The 20174-nt window shown below is 46.2% G+C and overlaps 1 protein-coding gene across 1 annotated transcript in view; it reads left to right on the top strand.

Moving 5' to 3' along the window:
- Positions 1 to 5275: 5275 nt before the first annotated feature.
- The window catches only part of LOC139288424 (plexin-A1-like), a 65347-nt gene continuing 50448 nt past the window's right edge, over positions 5276 to 20174 (top strand). Inside the window, exon 1 of the mRNA XM_070909723.1 lies at positions 5276 to 6454. Within this exon, the coding sequence (XP_070765824.1) occupies positions 5276 to 6454 (1179 nt within the window). The remainder of the gene's footprint in view (positions 6455 to 20174) is intronic.

Raw genomic sequence — 20174 nt, 5'->3', positions numbered from 1 at the left:
TGCTTCTCCAGTGTCCTCATCTGACCTACGCTGTAACTTTGCTACCATCTGTCGCAAGAAGTCTGGAGTTTAAAAAGTGAATTGATCAGATCAGACTCTGTATGCATGTACTGAGTATGTCCGTTTACCTACATCTACGCAAATCATTTTGCGTCAGTGAAATGCCCATTCAGACCTCCAGAGAAGCTTTTAAAATATACTTTTAAATATTGTCACAACAACTACCACTTTGGGTTTTCTAGATTTTAGGAAGAATCACAATTATGCAAGTTCATTTTGCAAAATAAAGTTTATCCAAGTTTTAGGAATCATCGTATAGCATCTTTCTATGAACATTTTATAAACTTGTTGTAATCGTAGCTAAATTTGCTAGCAACCGTGGCTGCCTTTTGGCATTACAGGCGCCCTGTGGAGTTTTCCTGTAGGCAAATAAAAGTTGTGTTTACGTGCAGTGTTACTCACCAAAACGCATGAGTGTTTACATCTATGTTTACTCGCCAGCAGTCTCCTTCTCCCCTGCCTTTATTGCCACATTGCAGCACATCTTGGCATGTTACTGCCGCCTTAGACCAGTGGAATAGTACGAAGCCGCTGGTAGGAATATGTATCGTGTCAAGCATTTACGAGCGTCGGGCAGGTTCAGCCATTCGGACGGCGGCCACACGACGTGAGCTCGACTAACCTGGCTAACCGGGCTAAGCCGACTAAGCATGCTACAGCTGATGCTCTGCCAAAATGTTCTGGGTAAAACTTGCCCTCTAGAATGTGTGTTCTCTGCGTGCAAGTAGTTGAGATAAATAAACCCATCTGGTCTGTCTGCATTATGAAATGACAATTGCATGTCTTGATTGGAAAAAAAAATTGGAGTTGTCCAAGTAGAGCCTATGTATGGGAAATGATGGCGTTATGGAGTTTTTTGGGGGCAAAAATCTGTCTACAGGATGATAAAATTCCACATTTTCCATTGCGAACCTCTTGAACTCACATACCTAGTAGTTGAAAATCGCAGCAGCGTTACGCCTGCCATTGTGTGCCACTTAAATTTAACACCTCATCCCTGTGTTTGAACTCAAAGTTCAATCAGTTTCAATCCGACCTTGTTGCTCTTTGACTACATCTACATCTAATGCTTATTTTAGAATAATTAAAATACCCATTGTAATTTCCCTGTGTCGTCAAATGTATATTTCTTTTTTTTGTCTGACAAATGGTCCAAAACCCAAGTTATGTGCTTTTTTTGTCCATTTTTGCTTGAAAAATGACTGAAACAACTATCAACAGCAACTACAAATTATATATCAGCAAACCAATCGATGAATTGACTTGTTGTTTCAGCTCTAGAGGTAAAACTACGCTAAACTCGGGATCAACACTCAGCTCATACCGCTGATCATGCGTAGAGCCTACAGGGCTGCCTTCACATGATAAGCAGTCTGAGAGGCACTCACTGTTGGGTTGGACGCAGATTCACTCCTGAGATCCCAGCTCAAGGCTGAAGAAAAGCCAATACACATTTATTTTTAAACCAGGCTCTCTCTCTCTCTCCGAGACTCCGAGACGATTTCTCCACGTTCGAGCTTCTTCTTGATCAGTCGTGAACTGACACACTTCACACTTTCAAAAGGTCGGCGGCAAAACAAAGTTAAAGTCCCAATGACTTGACCTTTCAGCACGAGGCGTAAAATGGCTGGAATGTTTAGCATGAGGCGCGAAAACCCGAGTGGTGCTACAAAGCCAAAGGTGCTGCTGCTGCTAAGTTTAGTCCTCATCATTAGTTCAATTCCAGCTCGTGTCCCCAACATTTTCTCTCGCCACTGCACTCATCCAGAAAAAAATGTCAAAAAAGGGAAAGGGTATAAAAGTGTATACTTCGCCTGTTGTTTGAACACTTGGGCTGCCATTATTTATGCTTTGTGTACATACAGTTTATGTTTGGGCCAATATGTATAGGACGGGTGTCTGTGTGTGTTTTAGTAGTAAATAAGATCCAGCAGATGCGCATAGACAAACGCACACGCGGAGTGAGGCCGGCAGGCATGTATGTGAGCTCCATGCTAAAGAAGTGTTTGTGTATAAATTTGCCTAAGTGTTCGGCCAAGGTCTGTGGCTGTCGGTGCAATCGATGTGCCAGCAGCAATAAATAAGCGCAGGGTAGACCTGAACGCCTCTACAGCTTCATCTGATGTGGCAGGTTGGCTTCAGAGTGGCCCTGACACGCGCACACACACACACACACACACACACACACAAACACACTCTCACATAAGTGAAGGCCTGACTAATTCAAGGTTTTCTTGGTAAGAACACACACACACACACCACACAATTATAAACATGACGTCTTGGGTTGTTTAGATTAGGATTGTGTGTACCCCATGAGGAAATTCTGCCCCATTTTTCAGTCTTTTTTTCTACGTATGTGTCACTTTTATGACCAATTTCGTCGTCCGTCGTCACTCGACAATTCTTCCTCTCGATCTAATTCAGACACTAATTAATCAGGAAGTTATTTTTCCTTATTTTTCTCAACACTTGGTCCCAGTTTAGTCAGCATCATCAGCTTTCAGCTCCACTGGCCACTACGTAGCGTCCCCTGCCCCCCGAGTCCATGTGTGCTGCTCGGTTTTGACTTATTTATAGAATTTGTTTAATACGTCAGGGAAGGTGAAATTGAAATGCTGCTAAAATATCTCTCTGAACATGTCAGTTAGTGTAGTGAGTGAGTGTATAATTTCCTTTTGTCTGTTTGAGCGTGTGCACATTCCTGTGTTGATCTGTTGTACAAGTGCATGCGTGGTGCATGGGTGGTGCATGGGTGGTTGTGTGGGCAGTGCGTGTGTTGAGACGTGGTGAAGTCAGTTGGATCTGTGAGTGCGAGAAAAAGAAATGCTTTTGACCACATGCCGTATGTGTGTGTGTTGTATGTTCACATTTTGTACGTGTGTGTGTGTGTGTGTCCAAGATGCGAACAGTAGCTGCATTGTCTTGATGAGACAGGCAAGAGCATCGTCATCTGGGCCACTGTAATCATGGCTGGGCTGGAGATGAAAGGCACTATTGACAAGAAGCGAAGTGTGTGAGAGAGAGAGAGGGATAGAGAGAGAGAGAGAGAGAGAGAGGAATGTAATGAAAGGGAGGAATGAGAAACAGCAGCAGAAATAAGAGACAAAATAACTTTGCTGACCAAACTCCATTATGAAACAAGCCTTTTCCTTGTGCTCTAGTGTTTAGCCAAGCATTACCCAGATGCACTAATGAACTAACGAAAAGAAGGCTGGATAGTGTGGGGGGACGTGGGCGGTTTAAAACGGCACCAAACGATGGTGGCCTTTTGAACCACTTTTTTCGTCTCTGTACCAATGACAGGCGATTGTTAGCCTGGGAACCAGACGGATCTGCGAGCTAATTTCTTCATTTGCTCTGGCAGGTGTGTCCGGCCCCACTCCCGTTCAGACAGATCTGTCAGGCCAATCACAACAGCTTGTCGATATGTTGGCTTCTAAGTCATATCATGCCAAACGTCGGTGTATTATGTTGAACTAGAAGCCATATGAATGGGGTGTTGGAATATAGCTATCTGGCCTGGCAGCCTACCGCTACAAATTTGCATTTGCGAATCGGTCTGGCGATGCCAGGTTTGGGATTGTTCCACATGTTGTGGAAGGTCTTCTCATGATACCCTCGTTCTAAGATGGTGCCCTATCATTCCAATGAAAGTTACTTCCCAGTCTCACACACCAAGAATGTTTTTTCCCCCCACATTGTTTGTTTTTGAGTTTTACAGCTATATCATTTGTAATTTTGATGTATGGGTATAATGTTGTTTTGTTGCAGTACCCCACTTGACCACTGTAACAAATTAGCAGCAAGGCTGACTGGCGTGGCTCAACTAAGGATGTATTAGCAGAGTCGGATACCATGGCAAAGTGTGACGTTACACAGTGAAGAACGAGCAACCCTAAACTGGCTGCTGTTGGGCTCGTCAACCAGCAGTTTCGTTTTTTTGTTAGATAGCTGTGTACACTTTTTTTCCAGGAAATGAATCCCTGAACTGATTAAAGGAAAACTCTTGCAGCACTTTACCAGCTGTCTCTTGTCGCTGGCGATATAATGCACCGATATCAGCGTCATTAGCCAAATGGATTAGCTCTCGTGTGGCACTCCAGCGTTTGTGTGAAGATAACTGAATTTTCTGTGCAACCCCCCCCCCCCCCCCCCTTCCAGCATGCAACACATTGCTTGCTTTCAGAGAAAATGTATGGAGACTTGGCGGCTTGATGATGATGATGATAATAACAACAACAACAACAATGATTGAGCATGCGGAGCAGCCATGTTGCTCTTACACTAGAACTCTCCAGGCTTCACCTGTCCACCAGCGATAGACCCCAGCCTCTAGTGACCCTGAACCTGGAAAAGCAGATATAGAAAATGGGTGGATGGTCCACCTCCCTTTCTTTCCTTCCTCTCTGACTGTCTCTCCTTTTTTTTTTTTTTTTTTTTAAGAAGCAAGGTGCCTGTATTTTTCTGCACTGTTACTCTGTAGTAAATATATTATAGGATTCTTCTGCAGCCCTGCTTGTAATTTATGGATGTTTACCTGCTATCACGATGCTGCACATCAGTGGCTCGCCCTGTATTTGTGTGTGCGCTTTCTTACTGGCGTACATTCATGTGTCACAAGTTGGCTTTTTGTGTATGTGTTTTTGTGTGTGTGTGTATGCTAGATCCTTTAATACCTCCAGACAATCGATACGCAGAGGAGCAATGTTTGGCCCTGTCTTCTTTTAAAAGATGCACTCCACGGAGCGGTTGCGAGCCAAGAGTCGAGAAGTCAATAAAACAAAGCCGATAGTGCCCTCATTTGTTTTTTGTTTTTTTTGGGGGCTTCGACGTCGAGGCCTCCAAGTCTGAGCCTGTGGGCGAATATTTACTTGCCTTGTCATTTTGATACAAACAAATGAATCCTTTTTGTCAGATCTTTGGAAGTGCAAAACCCCGAGTCCATGAATATATTGACATCTGTGTTTGCTAAGACTTTGCTTTGTCTCTCCTTCTCAGGGCTGGTGGTGGTCGACGATGAGGATCAGAGGATGAGGTTATAAAAACAACAGCGGAGAAAGAAAAAAAAAGAGGAAGTCCAATTGTTTGGAAACTCTTTTGGATCATCATACCCTGCAGTCCTATAAGGCAGTGGCTGACCCTGAAGAGGATTACAACAATCTAAGATACACAACAATACCCACTCGCTCACACCTCCCCTCCCCTCACCGCCATGTCCTCCCTCCTCAACCCACCTCCTCTCATCCTCCCCGTCCTCTTCCTTCTCTTCTCCCTGTCCATGCCCTCTATCTCCACTCCTTCCTCCTCCTTCTCCTCCCTCCTCTCCTTCTCGCCACCGGAAGGAGGTCTCACACATTTGGTGGTCCACAACAAAACGGGCGAGGTCTACCTGGGCGCCGTCAACTGGATCTACAAGCTGTCCAGCAACCTGACCAAGCTACGAAGCCATGTCACTGGCCCGGTCACAGACAACCCTCGCTGTTACCCTCCGCCAGGTGTCCAGTCCTGCCCCCATGAGCTGGTGCAGACCTCTAATGTCAATAAGCTCCTGCTACTTGATGCTTCCCACAACCGCTTAATTGCCTGTGGGAGTACCTCCCAGGGAATATGCCAGTTCCTGCGTCTGGATGATTTGTTCAAGCTCGGCGAGCCCCACCACCGCAAAGAGCATTATCTATCCAGTGTTGCTGAGGCAGGCACCATGTCGGGTGTCGTGATCTCCCCAGATCTTTTTGGTGGAGGCGGGAAACTTTTCGTTGGCACTCCCATCGATGGGAAATCTGAGTACTTCCCGACGCTGTCGAGCCGCAAGTTAATGTCCAATGAGGAGAATGCTGATATGTTCAGCTTCGTCTACCAGGATGAGTTTGTCTCCTCGCAGCTGAAAATTCCCTCGGACACGCTGTCCAAGTTCCCCGCATTTGACATCTACTACATCTACGGCTTCAATAGCGAGCAGTTTGTGTATTATCTTACCTTACAGCTCGACACCCAGCTCACGTCGCCAGACGCAAGCAGCGAACAATTCTTCACCTCTAAAATCGTCCGCCTATGCGTTGACGATCCTAAGTTCTACTCCTATGTTGAGTTCCCCATCGGCTGCACCAAGGACGGAGTGGAGTACCGCTTGGTTCAGGATGCTTATTTGGCCCGGCCGGGGAGCCGTTTGGCACGTTCACTTGGTATTCAAGAGCACGAGGAGGTTCTGTTTACTGTATTCGCCCAGGGTCAGAAGAACAGAGCCAAGCCACCCAAGGAGTCGGCTTTGTGTCTTTTCACAATGAGACGGATAAAGGAGAAGATTAAAGAGAGGATTCAGTCGTGCTACAGAGGAGAGGGGAAACTCTCGCTGCCCTGGCTGCTCAACAAGGAGCTCGCCTGCATCAACTCGGTGAGTATGCGAGGCAGTAGCTCCCCGAAGTATTTCTGTGATCACCAGCAGTCATGAAAATTGTGTTATTCCCGTATTTGTTCGAGGACGTTTGGTTTGTAATTGTGTCTGCATGTGTTTGTAATTGAAAACACGGCATGGGCTGGTTCACATCACTTGAAGTTTCAAGTGCATTTTCTCGCTCCCAGAATAAGGTTGGGTCGGACGGCTTGTCTTTTACCTTGAACCTCGATGAAAGCTGCGGTCGTGGCTGCGTACGTGTTCAAAGGAAGCTTGTCTGGAAAGGTTCTGTCCAGCTCCGAAGCATTCTCTACATTAATTCAGTTTGTTCATCTACGTAGGTGAGAAATCTGCTGTTGGGTGGCTGTAAATAATTGCACTGTGAAGCCTGAAAATGCTAAAGATAACTCTTTGGTTCTTAGAGAACGTGACATTTTCTGTAGTGGGAACAGAATCGAAGCCGAACTATATGGGGAAAAAAAAAAAAAGGCAATGTTTGGGGTGAATTCCAATATGTGCCTAATATTTAGCTGAAATTTCTGGAAATTTAATACAATGTCTCCGCAATTGAATGAGACAACCTGACACAGTCTGAGCCCTTATTTCTTTTTTTCAGGAAGATTTCAGACCGTCCACAGGTTGTGGATGGCCTGTCTTTCCTTTTTCCTCATAGATGAGTTTGCCTAAGGGTGCCTGAGAGGCATTGGTGTGTGTGTGTGTGTGTGTGTGTCACCCACATGCATGCACATGTGTCTCACACACACACACACACACACACACACACACACACAGCCCTGTATCTTCATGAATAATTCACCTGGTCTCACCTTCTGTTATTCAGTCGGTGCTCCATAACAACCTGCCATAAATTTCTGGACTGCTCTTCACCGCTCAGTCTCCATGTCCTCTCTCTCTCTCTCTCTCTCTCTCTCTCTCTCTCTCTGCTGTCCCATCTTCTCTGTCTCTTCTATGTCTGTCACTCTAGCCCCGTCATTTGCATAAAGATTTCTTTCATTTTGCTAACCCCGTCCTCCCTCTGCTCCTTCTATCTTCCTTTTATTTTTTTATTTGCTTTGCTTGTCTCTGTTTCCCTCCCCCGCCTCCTCTCCTCTTCTTTGTCTTTAATTTTTAACCTTTAACCTCCCCCATTTCTGAACTCTCGCTCCTTTTGCTCCTCTTCTTCCCTTCGGTCTCCCTCTCTCTCAAGCCATTGCTCTTTCACGATCCCTCTCTGCCCTCTCCTTGACTTTCCACTGAGTGATGAGGTAGAGGGTGACTTAGTGTGTAAAGCCAGCGCCTGGATGTGATCTGAAAATACAATGTGGAGGGACCAGACGATGCAGTGAAAGAGGGGAGCAGAGTGATAGGAAATGAAAGAAAGCAGGAATCGTGGGTGGGTTTTATGGGAGGATGGAGGGGGGGGGGGTTGGGGTTGGAAGGAAGGTAGGACGTGGACAGAGGGCAGGGTTGAAGAAGAAAGGGAAAGGAGATGGAAGGGAAGTGTGGGGAGGAAGACAGATGGGAAATTACTGGGGTGAGGCAGGAAGATTGGCTGAGAGGAGAGAGGAAAGGAAAAAAAGAATGTTTGAAAGGATGCGAGAGAGGCGGGGGAGGCTAGAGAAAGGTGGAAACGAAGGGAGAGGAAGATGGAGGTAGAGAGAGGATGGGGGAAATTCTGTACAGGCATGGTCATGGTCCCCAGGTGATTTCTTACAGCGCCACCATGAGGCTGGCGTTTGTGGTTCTGAGTGAGAGCTCTCAACACGTAGCGGATGGATTGGCGTGAGATTTGGTCCACACACGTCCCCCTCAGCATGAATTGTAATACCGTTGGCGATCCTCTGATTTACTATTGAGCTCCATCACCAGGTCAACATTTTGACAAATACTTGTGGTGTTGCACTTCTCTGTTTAGTGCTAGTTTGCGAGCGCTAGCATGCTAAACTGAGATTGTTAAAATGGGTAACATTACACCTACAAGCCAATGACATCACTGTCATTGTGAACATGTTAAGAAAAAAAAACGACTGACAGGCAGAATGCCAAAAAACCCAAAAGGTGGACATTTCTGTCTCTTTGAGCCTCTGTTTAAGTCAATCTTCTCTCCTTTTTCTCAGATGGAGTCAGCTAGTTTTACGTCAGTTGCAGTGTATATTGCATTTGCGTCAGACATCACTTGGCCCACTCTTGACGACGTCGAGCTAGCAGGTTCATTTCTGGTCGTACGGCAGCCGTAAGAGATCAAACCTGAGGCCCCCCCCCCCCCCCCCCGCAAATGGATGATCGCTCTAATCACTTGTCTCCACCGACAATATGTGTTTTGAATAACTGAACCACATCCAGGCGTGTCATTGTCATATTCGCTAATCGAATCAAATTTTTTTTAAAAAGACAATAACAGCGTTACGTCTCTGTCACAAGCCCGGCGGCGCTGCGCGAGCACCATGTGGCCTTGTAGTAGAGAGAGTGCGCTGTATGTGCATGTCGTTATGCTAATGAGCGTACAGTTACATGATCGTCCTTTATGGCCATCTGCCGCTCTGCCCGCGATCGATCAAGGTCGCGTCAGCAGAGCTCGCTCTGGGACGTCGCCGTGATGGATTCATCATCTTCCCGCGCGGACAGCTCGTCGCCTCTGCGCTGGAGTCCCGTGAAAACCTTCGTACTCGTTTCAGGAGACGAGGTCAGGTCAGCCAGTCAGCGCTCAGACTCTCCTCTCTACCTGGGAGCTCTCGCACTTTCGCCTCGGTGTGTAGCGCTTTGTGTGAAGATCAATATTCTTTTTTTCTTTTTTAGTATTGTGAAAAAAACATTATCTTTTCACCTTCAGGATGAATTATTATACAATTCTCACATTCCTTCGACAGTGGATTATCATTGACCACTTGTGTCATGATTATAGCTACTTTAAGGAGGGACTTTATGGTCACAACGCTCTCTCCAGTCTCAATTCAGTATGTAACTCATATAGCTACAGGAGAGAAAGTCGTCCGTATGTCCTCCATGATTTGAGTTGACATTTAGCAATAAGACGGAAATTTCATCCTGCATTTGTGCTACAGTGTCCTGTCCCATTTGAGAGGTCAGTTTGCTTGGCTCGCATGCTGGCCTTGTTGTCAGTAAGGGCAGAATGAACACGACGCATAAGGGAAAATGGACATAGGGATAGACAATGGAGCGGCTGTCAGCAATGAAACGTTCCCTCATTCAGGGCCGGCTTAACATCCAGCATGAAAGTGGCCTAAGAACCTGATTGATGCGGCCTGCCAAACACACTGCACCTCTTCTTCTCAGAGTCACGGCTTAGTGAGATTGGAATACACGTACGTCACACACATGCTTTTAGGATCAGCGTGACTGGGTTGTGATGCTCCCTATAACTTCAGATCTTGCCTCATAACCGTCTAATTTAGACATTTTCTCCACGTCAGGTTGTTGTCTGAGCATCCAACGGTACAAACGGGAACTGCCAGTCGCCAATGCAGCATTTGTTACAATAAATGTAAGATAAAACATGAAATAAATAGCAGTATAATAATATATCATGAATAATACCAATAACAGCCTGGGGTTAATCCAGGTAAATTTGGCCAGATTTACAGCTTTACAACTTCAAAATGAAATCAGATTTCCCTCTTCGATGCCAAAACGCACATCTCTGCAGACTCCCACTAATTAAGTAATTACAAATTGACAGCAAACATCCCTCCTCACTATTCTCCATGCTCCATTGTGATCATCCTTTCCACGAGTGTATGCCTGCTGGACAGGTTCATACAGTAGTTGACACTCTTGGGGCGAAACGCACCTCTGACCCCCTCTCAAGCTGACGTCGGTGGTTGTCTTCCTTATATATACTTGATGAAGGTAGCATAGAAAAAAAAAAAAAACTGTGCTCATCCAAAGACTGAAAGAAAGTAGGGTTGTGGGTAAAGCTGCCTTTGCACTTTGCGACAACAACGATTTCACGTCACACTGTGCAAGATGGACCTAATAACATCCCTCCATGCTGTGTCAGGATTTGAGGCATGTCAGATGTGTGGTGAATCGCAGTGCTACGATGGAAACAGAAACTCACACAAGGTGTTCTTCTTCGCCAGAATCTCACAACTTCTGTCTTTGTTTAGCCTCAGTTAGTATATAATAATACAGCACTCTGGTTGGTTTGTACATGTCGGCCATCAACAACAGTCACATTGAAAGAATTTGGTCAATTCCTGCCGCAGGCTGTCTTTGGTTTCGCCAGAGCTCCACATCGGTCGTCGGTGGATGTGTCTCAGAGTGCAATCTAGGACCGCTGTTTTCGACGTTCAAAGGTTTCACCACGTTTCTCTCACGATTGTCAACTTTCGGCTCAGGCGGCCAAAAATGACACAGTGTAAAGGGGCCTTAAGTATAACTAAGGCCAGCGAGTACAACCTACGCACCTAAATCAGTAAGAATATCAATGTCAGACTTAATGTCAGACCTAGACGACGAAACCCGGTTGGTTTTGTTCACCTTTTATTGCAGAATTGCGCCACACAGAAGGACTCACTCCCGCTTGCTAATTGAGTTAACTAAGGGTCGCTCGATTCAACCTTTAACAACACTTAAACCTGGTGTCTGTGAGTCCCAGGTCCTTTGAGTCTGGGTGAATATTTCCTCTCGCCGTGACGGACGTGTCTCAAACCTCCTGTCTCTCCCTGAGCGTCTTTATGTGCGCTCATTATCAGGAAGGGGCCAGCGTTGGTCTTCGGGGAGTTAAACTGAGTGGTGGGTGACCTTCGCTGGCTGTGGGCTGCCGTCCAGCTCTACAACTCCTCCGCAAGCAGAAGCAGGCCCGACCCAGCAGCGCTACAGCCTCAGCATGACTAATGGGAGACAGGCCGAGGGAGGGAGATACTATCGTCTGTGTGTATGTGTGTGTATTTAGGACTCACCTTATCTCCCTTTTTCTGACCCCCCCCCCCCCCCCCCCCCCCCCCCTTCTGTATACTTCTCTGAGTGCTTGTGTGTGTGTGTCCACCTCTTATCCTTAGACAAAACAACAGTGAAAACAAACAGAGGAAAATGGGCAGATAATAAGGAGAGTGTGTGTGTGTGTGTGAGTGTGAGTCTGCATTGTCTGCAGAACGGCAAGATGGACATCAGAGGGAAATTTGCCTGCATATAACAGAGACCAAGACGACTCTTCTATTGTTATTGCCCCCCCCCCACTCTGAAACTACCTCTCTCTGCCCTCCTCCCTCGCTCACTCTGTCTCTATTTTTCTCTGGGCATAATAGTGTTTATTAATATTTATCAGTGTTGATCACTGCTGGCCAGGATTATAGTCTATTTCTGTGACATTTTGTATTCTGTCTTCAGGGCGCCTGGTGACTAGTGTGTGTGTGTGTGTGTGTGTGTGTGTGTGTGTGTATATCCGTGCTTCATTCTCTCTCTATCTCCCTATTGTATCTTCAGTCTCATTACTGTTAGCTTGCGCCTCAGCGGATGGATCACCCACATTGTATCACGCTTTGGGCCTGTTGGGTGGGCACCTCGTATCCAAGCTGGTAGAAACTTAGATAAGGAATATTGACTGGGATATTCCCATAACATGCGCAATCCCTGCAGAATTATGGGCATGGGAAGCTATTTCAGGCATTTAGAATACCAGAAGTAAATGTCCCATTCATTTTCAGGAAAAGGCAATGTTTTGTGACTTGCGATAGAAGCACTTCCGGTTGACTTGGGTGAGCGTGAAGCTGAGTCATCGGCGCAAAAGATGAGTAACTATGTTGAAGGGGAAAAAAATGTCAGAGGTGCGAGCCTGTGTGTATAGAAATGGAAAAAGAGAAGTATGTTACATCTCCAAAGGAGCGTTTATGCTACGACGTTGAATCACCAAAAATAAAAAAAAAAAGAAAATGATGTTAAAGATCCCCTCCAGACATGTTTTCACGTGTATATAAATTGCTCTGCTCTCAATGACAATTTGCATCTGATATGTTCTTTTCACAAAAAAAAAAGTTCAATTATTATTAAAATCTTTGAAATCCCATCTATTCCTTCTCCTATATAAGATATGTTTCCCTGCTGGACAACGTGCGTTCCAAACTCTGCGCATACGTCAGTCAAACAAGGAAACAAGAAGATAAACACACACTTTTGAGTGGAGCTGATAATAAAACAGCTGTTTTTTTCAGAATCTCTGCTAATTTTGAATAGATTTAGCAGATGCAGTGTTTGTTGTTCGCTGCAATGACCAGATTTGACCAAATGTCTGAGTCACGCCACACAAGTGACTGAGGATTAAGGGTGTTGCAGTGTGCAGGGTAACTTGCCGTGACAAAAGAAGAGCTGGATTTCTTAGAAATCAAGTTGGGATAAGGAAAATGATGGCTAAATGCAACAGCGACATATTATGACTTTACAAAGGTATTATGACAAACGTGTTGGCAAACATTTGCCTGCATACACCGCATTACATCCGGCGGACAGGAAGCAACGTTAGCCTTCATTTGGAGTCACGTACCTGGTGAATGTGAGCCCATAATTCTCGGTGAGTTCAACGCTAACGGGTGACTCCTTTCACATGACAGGTAGTCATGCAAACCCATTGTTGATATGTAAATATGGATTAGTGCAGCTTTTAAGTCATCCAGAATTATCATCTCATGAGTGGTTCAGCTCTAGAAGTTTTCAGTATATTTGTAAATTGTCTATTAAGTGTTGGTGAAATAGAGCCAACGCAAACCTCTGGGCCCAGGAGCCAACATGTGTCAGGTAACAGGTGAACCAACTTTGACAACAGATGGTGTTATCTCAGGTCACAGGGAGAATTCCGCCCTTGTTCCAAAGAACTCAAGTTTTTATGAATCGATGGGAAACTTAAGTGACTTGTAAAGATTTTTTTTTTTTTTTTTTGGCAGTGATAAATACATGCAGCGCCGAGGTGAATTTCTGTCAAAAGCTGTCTAGACTACAGTCCATTGGGGGGGAGGGAGGACACTTTCTGATGTAGTTTTCGCTCCTGCCTCGTGAGACATTTTGACGCATGACGCGGCAACGTATGACATACCTCCAGGTATTTCAACGGCTTCAGCTGTAACACTTCCCCATATGTTTTCGCCCGTGTGATATTTTTTTTCCGCCTCAGCCACGTGCTGCCCGCCAGGCTGTGAAATCTGCCTAATTTATAGTGAATTCTCAATAGGGGAATTTCTCCGATCCAACTGCGGCGTGAATGGTGCCTCGGAACTGAATTTACTGCACAGTGGTGTTCATTGTTAACTATCATGGCACATGACAAAGTGGATTAATGGCTGCTATAGGCTTATGAGAGTGTCAGCTTGTTATGGATTTGGAGTGTTTTGGAGCTGGTGGCTGCTTAGCCTTTAAAGCCCCGTGAGTTGGACCTGAAAATACCCCCCCCCCCATTGCCTGAGAAACTCACCAGTAGCCTGAAAGAGATTTTCCAGTCGACACTGAGCAGAAATATCAACAGTGATGCGGCAGTTTAAGAACCACAGTATTAGTGTCACATTTTTTTTTTTTTTTTTTTAGAAATGAACAGCTCTCATCTGTCAAGAAAGGCTGGAATGAGACATGGTGCCGTGGTGCGACAGCCCTAAACTTTGCTCGTCTCTGTGTCACACGTCGTCCAAGAATCCGCCGAAACAAGCCGCCCGAAAGGGAACAGAATTCATAAATTCTATGGCTGGTTAACGGGGTCAAAAAAGCCAAACCTGTGCTGGTTGTGAAGGACACGAACCTCTGCAGCTCCCTCACAAACTGCTGACCTGCAGCATCTAATGAAGATCGTCGTTATTATTTATTGATGGGCGTTCATGCAGCGTTTGTGTACGTGGGTGGGATTATGACAGACATTAGTGCACCGTGGGTGTCTTTGTGCAAACACGTGCGTTCGTTAACGTGTGCTTCTTGCTTTAATTATTCATACATGTATGAATGTGTGCGAATGCTGGGGTGCACATGTTTGCAAGTGTGTGTGTGTGTGTGTGTAAAGCAGTCTGTCGCAGCTGTGTTTGGGTTTTCTTGCTAGCCGCTCACCAGGCGCTGTGAGATGAGATACAGTTTCAAGATCTCTGTTGGCGCACACACACACACACACACAACATATATATATATATATATATATATATAAAAACCAAAGCCTTACAGTCACTCATAATTCTGTTAAATTGAGCATAGCATGCCATTTCATTTCACCCTCCCCTTGTGTGTCGGTCTGTGCCTACTACCACTCTCACCACGCAGCAGTCTCGGACAGTATTTTACAGGCTCCCATATTTGGGTGAATCCCCCCAAGCGGTCCGTATTAATTGGATTATAGCTGTCAGGGAAGGCTTTAGTTCAGATTACACAGATTACGGTCCGCAGTGCTCAGACGGACAGCGCGGCTTTAAAGGGCATCATCTGGCTTGTGTCGCATAGAAGGAGCATTTTTTTTTGGCAAACGTGCCAACGATGTGACGTTTGCCTACATTTGGCGAACGTAGGCCAAAAGTAGCAGATGTGTCGTGGCCGGCCGAGGTGGACCAAACTCAGCAGAGCGCAGTAAAGAAAGGACCAGCGTTCGATTAGGATTATTTTGGCCGACGTCATTTCAAATGCCATTTCAAATGCGCGCAGGTCAGGCCCTGGGCCAATCCTAGGATTATAATATCTATCTGAGCCTCCAGAGACATTTTTACTTTAAGGTGCAACTGCATGTAAATGTCATGGTGAGAAACAGATTACGAGCTTGGCATTTTGGTATCCGACTCAAATGCAGTTGAGCTGGCAAAACTGTCGTGCGCTTTCGTTTTTTTATGTCAAACCCCAAAAGATAAAACAACACATTTACGGGTTGTGGATATATGGAATCCTATATTTAGATTCAGTCATTCAGAACCTCACAGTTACACCGCGAACACTATTTACAGCAGGCAAAAATGTTCCAAGTGTGCATCGCTGCTGTCAACAACATGTCTACCGTGCCAGAAAAAGCGGCACGCCAGACTGGAGCCCTCCACGTGGAATTGGCTCAGTTGATGGCCGAGGCTATCCGGGGTAAAGCGAGCTGCTGTCCCTCTGCGGCGCATTAACCTATATGGCCAACTGACACTGGGGCGCTGGAGCCGAGCCCTCTCCTCCCACAGATCTCTGTCTCTGCGGGATTTCGTGCGTTTTTGTTTATCCGCGCAACCTTTCGTGAAATGACGACCCAGAAACGTCTTTCCCCGTCGGGATTCTTTGTCTTGATAAATGCAGAAAGACTGGCAGAAAGTCACCAGTGGCACTCGAAAATATGGCTGGCAACAGGCTGGCATTCGCGATTCAGCCTCCTCGTTCAAACTCTGCCATTAAATTCCAATTATCCCCAAAGAGAGTATTTCGAGGTGTCTGAAAAGCGGATGAGGCTTCCTGCATGTACCGAGAGGAAGACTTCAGAGAGGGAGTCAGACAACTGAGAAATAATGTTGTTATTGGACATATCATTTCATATTTTTTACTTGCTTATGTTGTGCAGATGCCAATATTCAGGGGAGTAGAGGAGAGGGAAAGGAAGAAAAAAATATGAGTTGAACATTGTGGGAATAAAGACGGACTCGCAAACTTGTCATACAAACAAAATCTTCCCCTATTTTCACACACACACACACACACACACACACACACACATTGTTCACACTTCATGGCTGCGGGTCGGTCAAGTTCTGCATGGCTTTTCATTTGAAAACGTTTCAGCCCCCTCGCACTGGCACATCTGTTTTCAATCGTAGAGGGGGAGCGGAGGGAAATGGAGAAAAAAAAGAAAGAGAGATCGAAGAAAATGGCGGGAAAAGAACAGAGGAATCGGGGAATGAAAGAAAACAAGATATATACGAGTGCGGGGAGACCAGCAAGAGCGAGGGAACCGCGTGGAATGAATCTAGCTGCGAAATAAATGCTGATCTCTTGGCATCCCAGCTATTCCTCTGACTCTCTGACCTATGAGGCGGAAGTCTCTCTCTCCCTCTCTCTCTCTCTCTCTCTCTCTCCCTCTCTTCTCCCTCTCTCGCCCGCAGCTTTTCGTTCCACCAGAGCACATCTCCTTGCTGCCAGGCTCTGCCTCCATCTCCTACTTAATGCTCCTCATTTCACCCAAGCCAAAACAGCAGATGCTGAAATGTCGAAGTGGCTTCCCTCCACTCGTGGCCTCGCAGAAGAGTCAAAGAAAAACTTTTACCAAAAGGAAAAAAAAAACGAAAAGCATGAGGCCGACGATGCTCTGGGTGCAAAAACCAGGACGAGGACGAAAAAATTTGCAGCGCTTCTTTATGATAAATAAAAACAAGGATATAATATTACTTCCAACATCATTATTATCAATAGTGCCACATCAAAAAAAAAAAAAAAAAACTAGGAAAACACTACTTTTGGAGAAATCGGCCCTTTGGGTTAACTCATTGAATTATTATGAACTATACCCCCTGTGGAGTTTTCTCCGTTAAAAACACATATCGAATGCATTTAACCGACTGGACATTTTAAAATCTGCATCGTTTACATCTGCGTGTAAATGCGCGCATGCTTAAACGCTCCACCGCACCATCCTTCTTCTGCCCCGTCCTCACCGGCACGTCGCCGTGTTAGGTGAGCCTTAAACAAGCGGCGTGTGCGTCGCTCATGTGCGTGCGACCGAAGCGCGAGATACGAACCGGACGGGAAAAACATTGCTCCGCACCATCATTGTGTCCGTAACGTCATCAAGATTCAGCACCAAGTATCTTGTGGGAATCCTAGTAGTTATTATACCAAGTGCAGTGATAGAGGTGTGTGTGTGTGTGTGTGTGTGTGTGTGTAGGTGTGCATGCATGTGACAGCACATGCACATGTGTGTGTGTGTGTGTGTGTGGGTGTGAGATGCAGATGCCCGTCGTTCTGTTGCCATTAGAGCAGACTGCTCTGCCAGATGTCTGTACAAAGTCCACTCTGTGTATGTGTGTGTGTGGGGGGGGGGGGTCTTGCAGAGGCTGTACACTTTCCTCTTGCCCACTACACACAGTCTTTCTCACCCACATGCACACAAAATGCGCATTAAACAACAATGGAACGTGTGTGCATGTATACTTGTGTGTGTGTGTGTGTGTGTGTGTGTTTGTGTTTTAGTAGGTCAAAGCTTCAAGTGTCCCAGTCTGTTAGACAGATGTTTAGGATCCCTGCTGCACCCCCTACCCTGTCACACACACACACACACACACACACACACACACACACACACACACACACACAGTCTTTCTCTCTCTTTCATGTACACTGACAAACAAACATGTGCACACACACACACACACACACACACACACACTCACTCATTAACAACCAATTAGAGAGCAGATATTGGCTCACTGGGGGGAAACTAAAGGCCAACCAGTGTTGTTCTCCGCTTCCAACGCCAAGTCACAACAAAAACCTGGATGCAGGCCAGGAGAGTGTGTGTGTGTGTGTGTGTGTGCTGTTGACTTCTTTCTTCCCAAGTTTGGCAATCTCATCTCCTTTCTTTATTAAAAAAAAAAAAAGACACACACACACACCACACACACACACACACACATACTAACCCTCACATAATTAAATGCATTTTTCCACTCTGCAAGTCTTGTTGTTCATTGCATCAGCCAGCATGTCTCAGTAGTAACAACTCTCGCTTCAACATTATCTTTCTCAACATGGGAACGAGGCCCGAGCTGTGTGCAACACACTCACACACACACACACACACACACACACACTCATTCACACTCATTCTCCATGGGATTGGAGCGATGTGTTTATGATGTGTTGGATGAGGAGATGCTTGAGACATTTGGCTCTCTGGAGAGCATGTTGATACAATCTCTCCCTCTCTCTCTCCCTCTCTCTCCCTCTCTCTCTCTCTCCCCCTCTCTCCCTCTCTGTTTGCCCTCAATCACTAACACGCTCATGCGATGTGATGTTTCAGTGCTCTCTTACATCTCATGCAAATAGATGACGATTTGAAAAAGTGAAAAGCTGCTGACAGTTTGGGTTGATTCGACGGATGTAGACGCTTTCATTTCCAGTAAAACTACGCTGAAACAGAGAGAGGGGTGCAAAAGCACACGTTGGAGCACATGAAAAGTAAAAGAACAGTGGCTCCTATAATTTTATAATAATAAGTTGAGGTCTTCGTGATCTAAAAGTGATGTGCATGAAAATAAATTTCAAAAAAGGAGGCCTGGTATCAAACGGAACCGAGGACAGTCGGAGCTGGTGCCGGGCGTAACTAATAATAGCTCACTATCCTGCTCTAAACAATACACAACGACAATATTGTCGTAAAAAAATGGGAAGAGGAATCAGCCCTCGATACTCAAATCGGTGCTTCGGTCTTTGGTTCTGTCTCGCCGAGAGCGCCGCCCTGTGATCTGGTCCTCAGCGACAAAACCCATCTGAGAAAGCTGCAGGTTCGTCTGGCGCTCGCGTTAACTATATGCATGTACACCTGGCGCGGCTGATGGTCGAACACAAAACGTCTTTGTGTTTCCTAATGCTGCCGCGGAGCGTCATTAGCGCCCACGCGCCCCCCCCCCCCCCCCCCCCCCCCCCCCCCCCCCCCCCCCGCCCCCTGTCCAGCTTGGCTCACCAGATACATATGGCCTCTGGGCACGGTTACAGCACGGGAGGGGCAGCCCTCTGGTCGCATTATGTTTCCGGCTCCAAGAGCGAACTTCACTGTGACTCCCTGTCATGTGCAGGTCAACAGCACGAAATATCTTAAATAACAAGTAACAGGAGAAGCACATTGCCCTACATGTGTGTATGTTCTTTTAATGTCCTCAAAGCCTTCAGCTCCTTTATCTGTTCAGTCTGCTTGCTTTAGTATCGCTTTATATCAGCTGAGTGTCTCACTCTCTTTGTTTTTCATGTTTGATCATATACTGCTACATCTGCTGCTACTTCGTCTTCTCTCATTTGTGTATCTGCTTCTGTTTGCCTGCCTGTTGTTTATGTCTTAGCGCGTTTTTTCATTTCTAATGACTGGACGCGCACCCGTGTGCTTCTGACGGGGGGGGGAGGGGGGGGGGGGGTCGGTCCCAACTGACACGTTGTGCAGTTTAACGTGGCGCGATGGATTTTACGATGTTTTACGAGGCTGACGTGAACCTGAACTCGTGGTATGTCACGTTACGTAGCATATATACAGTAAAACAGGAGTATTATATACGGTGTGTGTGTGTGTGTGTGTGGTGTGTGTGTGTGTGTGTGTGTGGTAATGTTGGTAACGTGTTCGCCCCAGTACCACATCTCTTCTGGAACCACAATATGGTCCATGGTTAATGGGCAATCCAAAGAGCTGGATTCAGATGATCTCCGTCTCGCTGTCTTGCTCTCTCTCTCTGGGTTGAGGCCTCATTAGTGGTGACAAGAGCGCTGTTGACCCTTAGCCCTCCCCTCTGTCTCTCCTTCCTACCACCCCCCCCACCCCCCTTTTTTTTTCTCTCTCCATCTCCTCTCTCTCTCTCTGTATCCCACTTGCCTCACTCTTTCCCCTCATCACCCCATCATCATTCACCCAGCAAGAGTTTGGCAGGGGTCTACGTGTGCGTGGTGTGTGTGTGTGTGTGTGTGTGTGTGTGTGTGTGTGTGTGTGTGTGTGTGTTGCCAGGGGCCCTGTGTACAGCAGAGGTCCTTCGGCAAGGACAACACAGGGGACTCTGTCCTTGTCTAAACCCCCCTGGAAATAGAACAG

Source organism: Enoplosus armatus, chromosome 8, assembly GCF_043641665.1.
Source record: "Enoplosus armatus isolate fEnoArm2 chromosome 8, fEnoArm2.hap1, whole genome shotgun sequence".
In the NCBI taxonomy this organism is placed as follows: Eukaryota; Metazoa; Chordata; class Actinopteri; order Centrarchiformes; family Enoplosidae; genus Enoplosus; species Enoplosus armatus.
The sequence above is the reverse complement of the archived record's forward strand: the minus strand, read 5'-3'. Positions and strand labels throughout refer to the sequence as shown.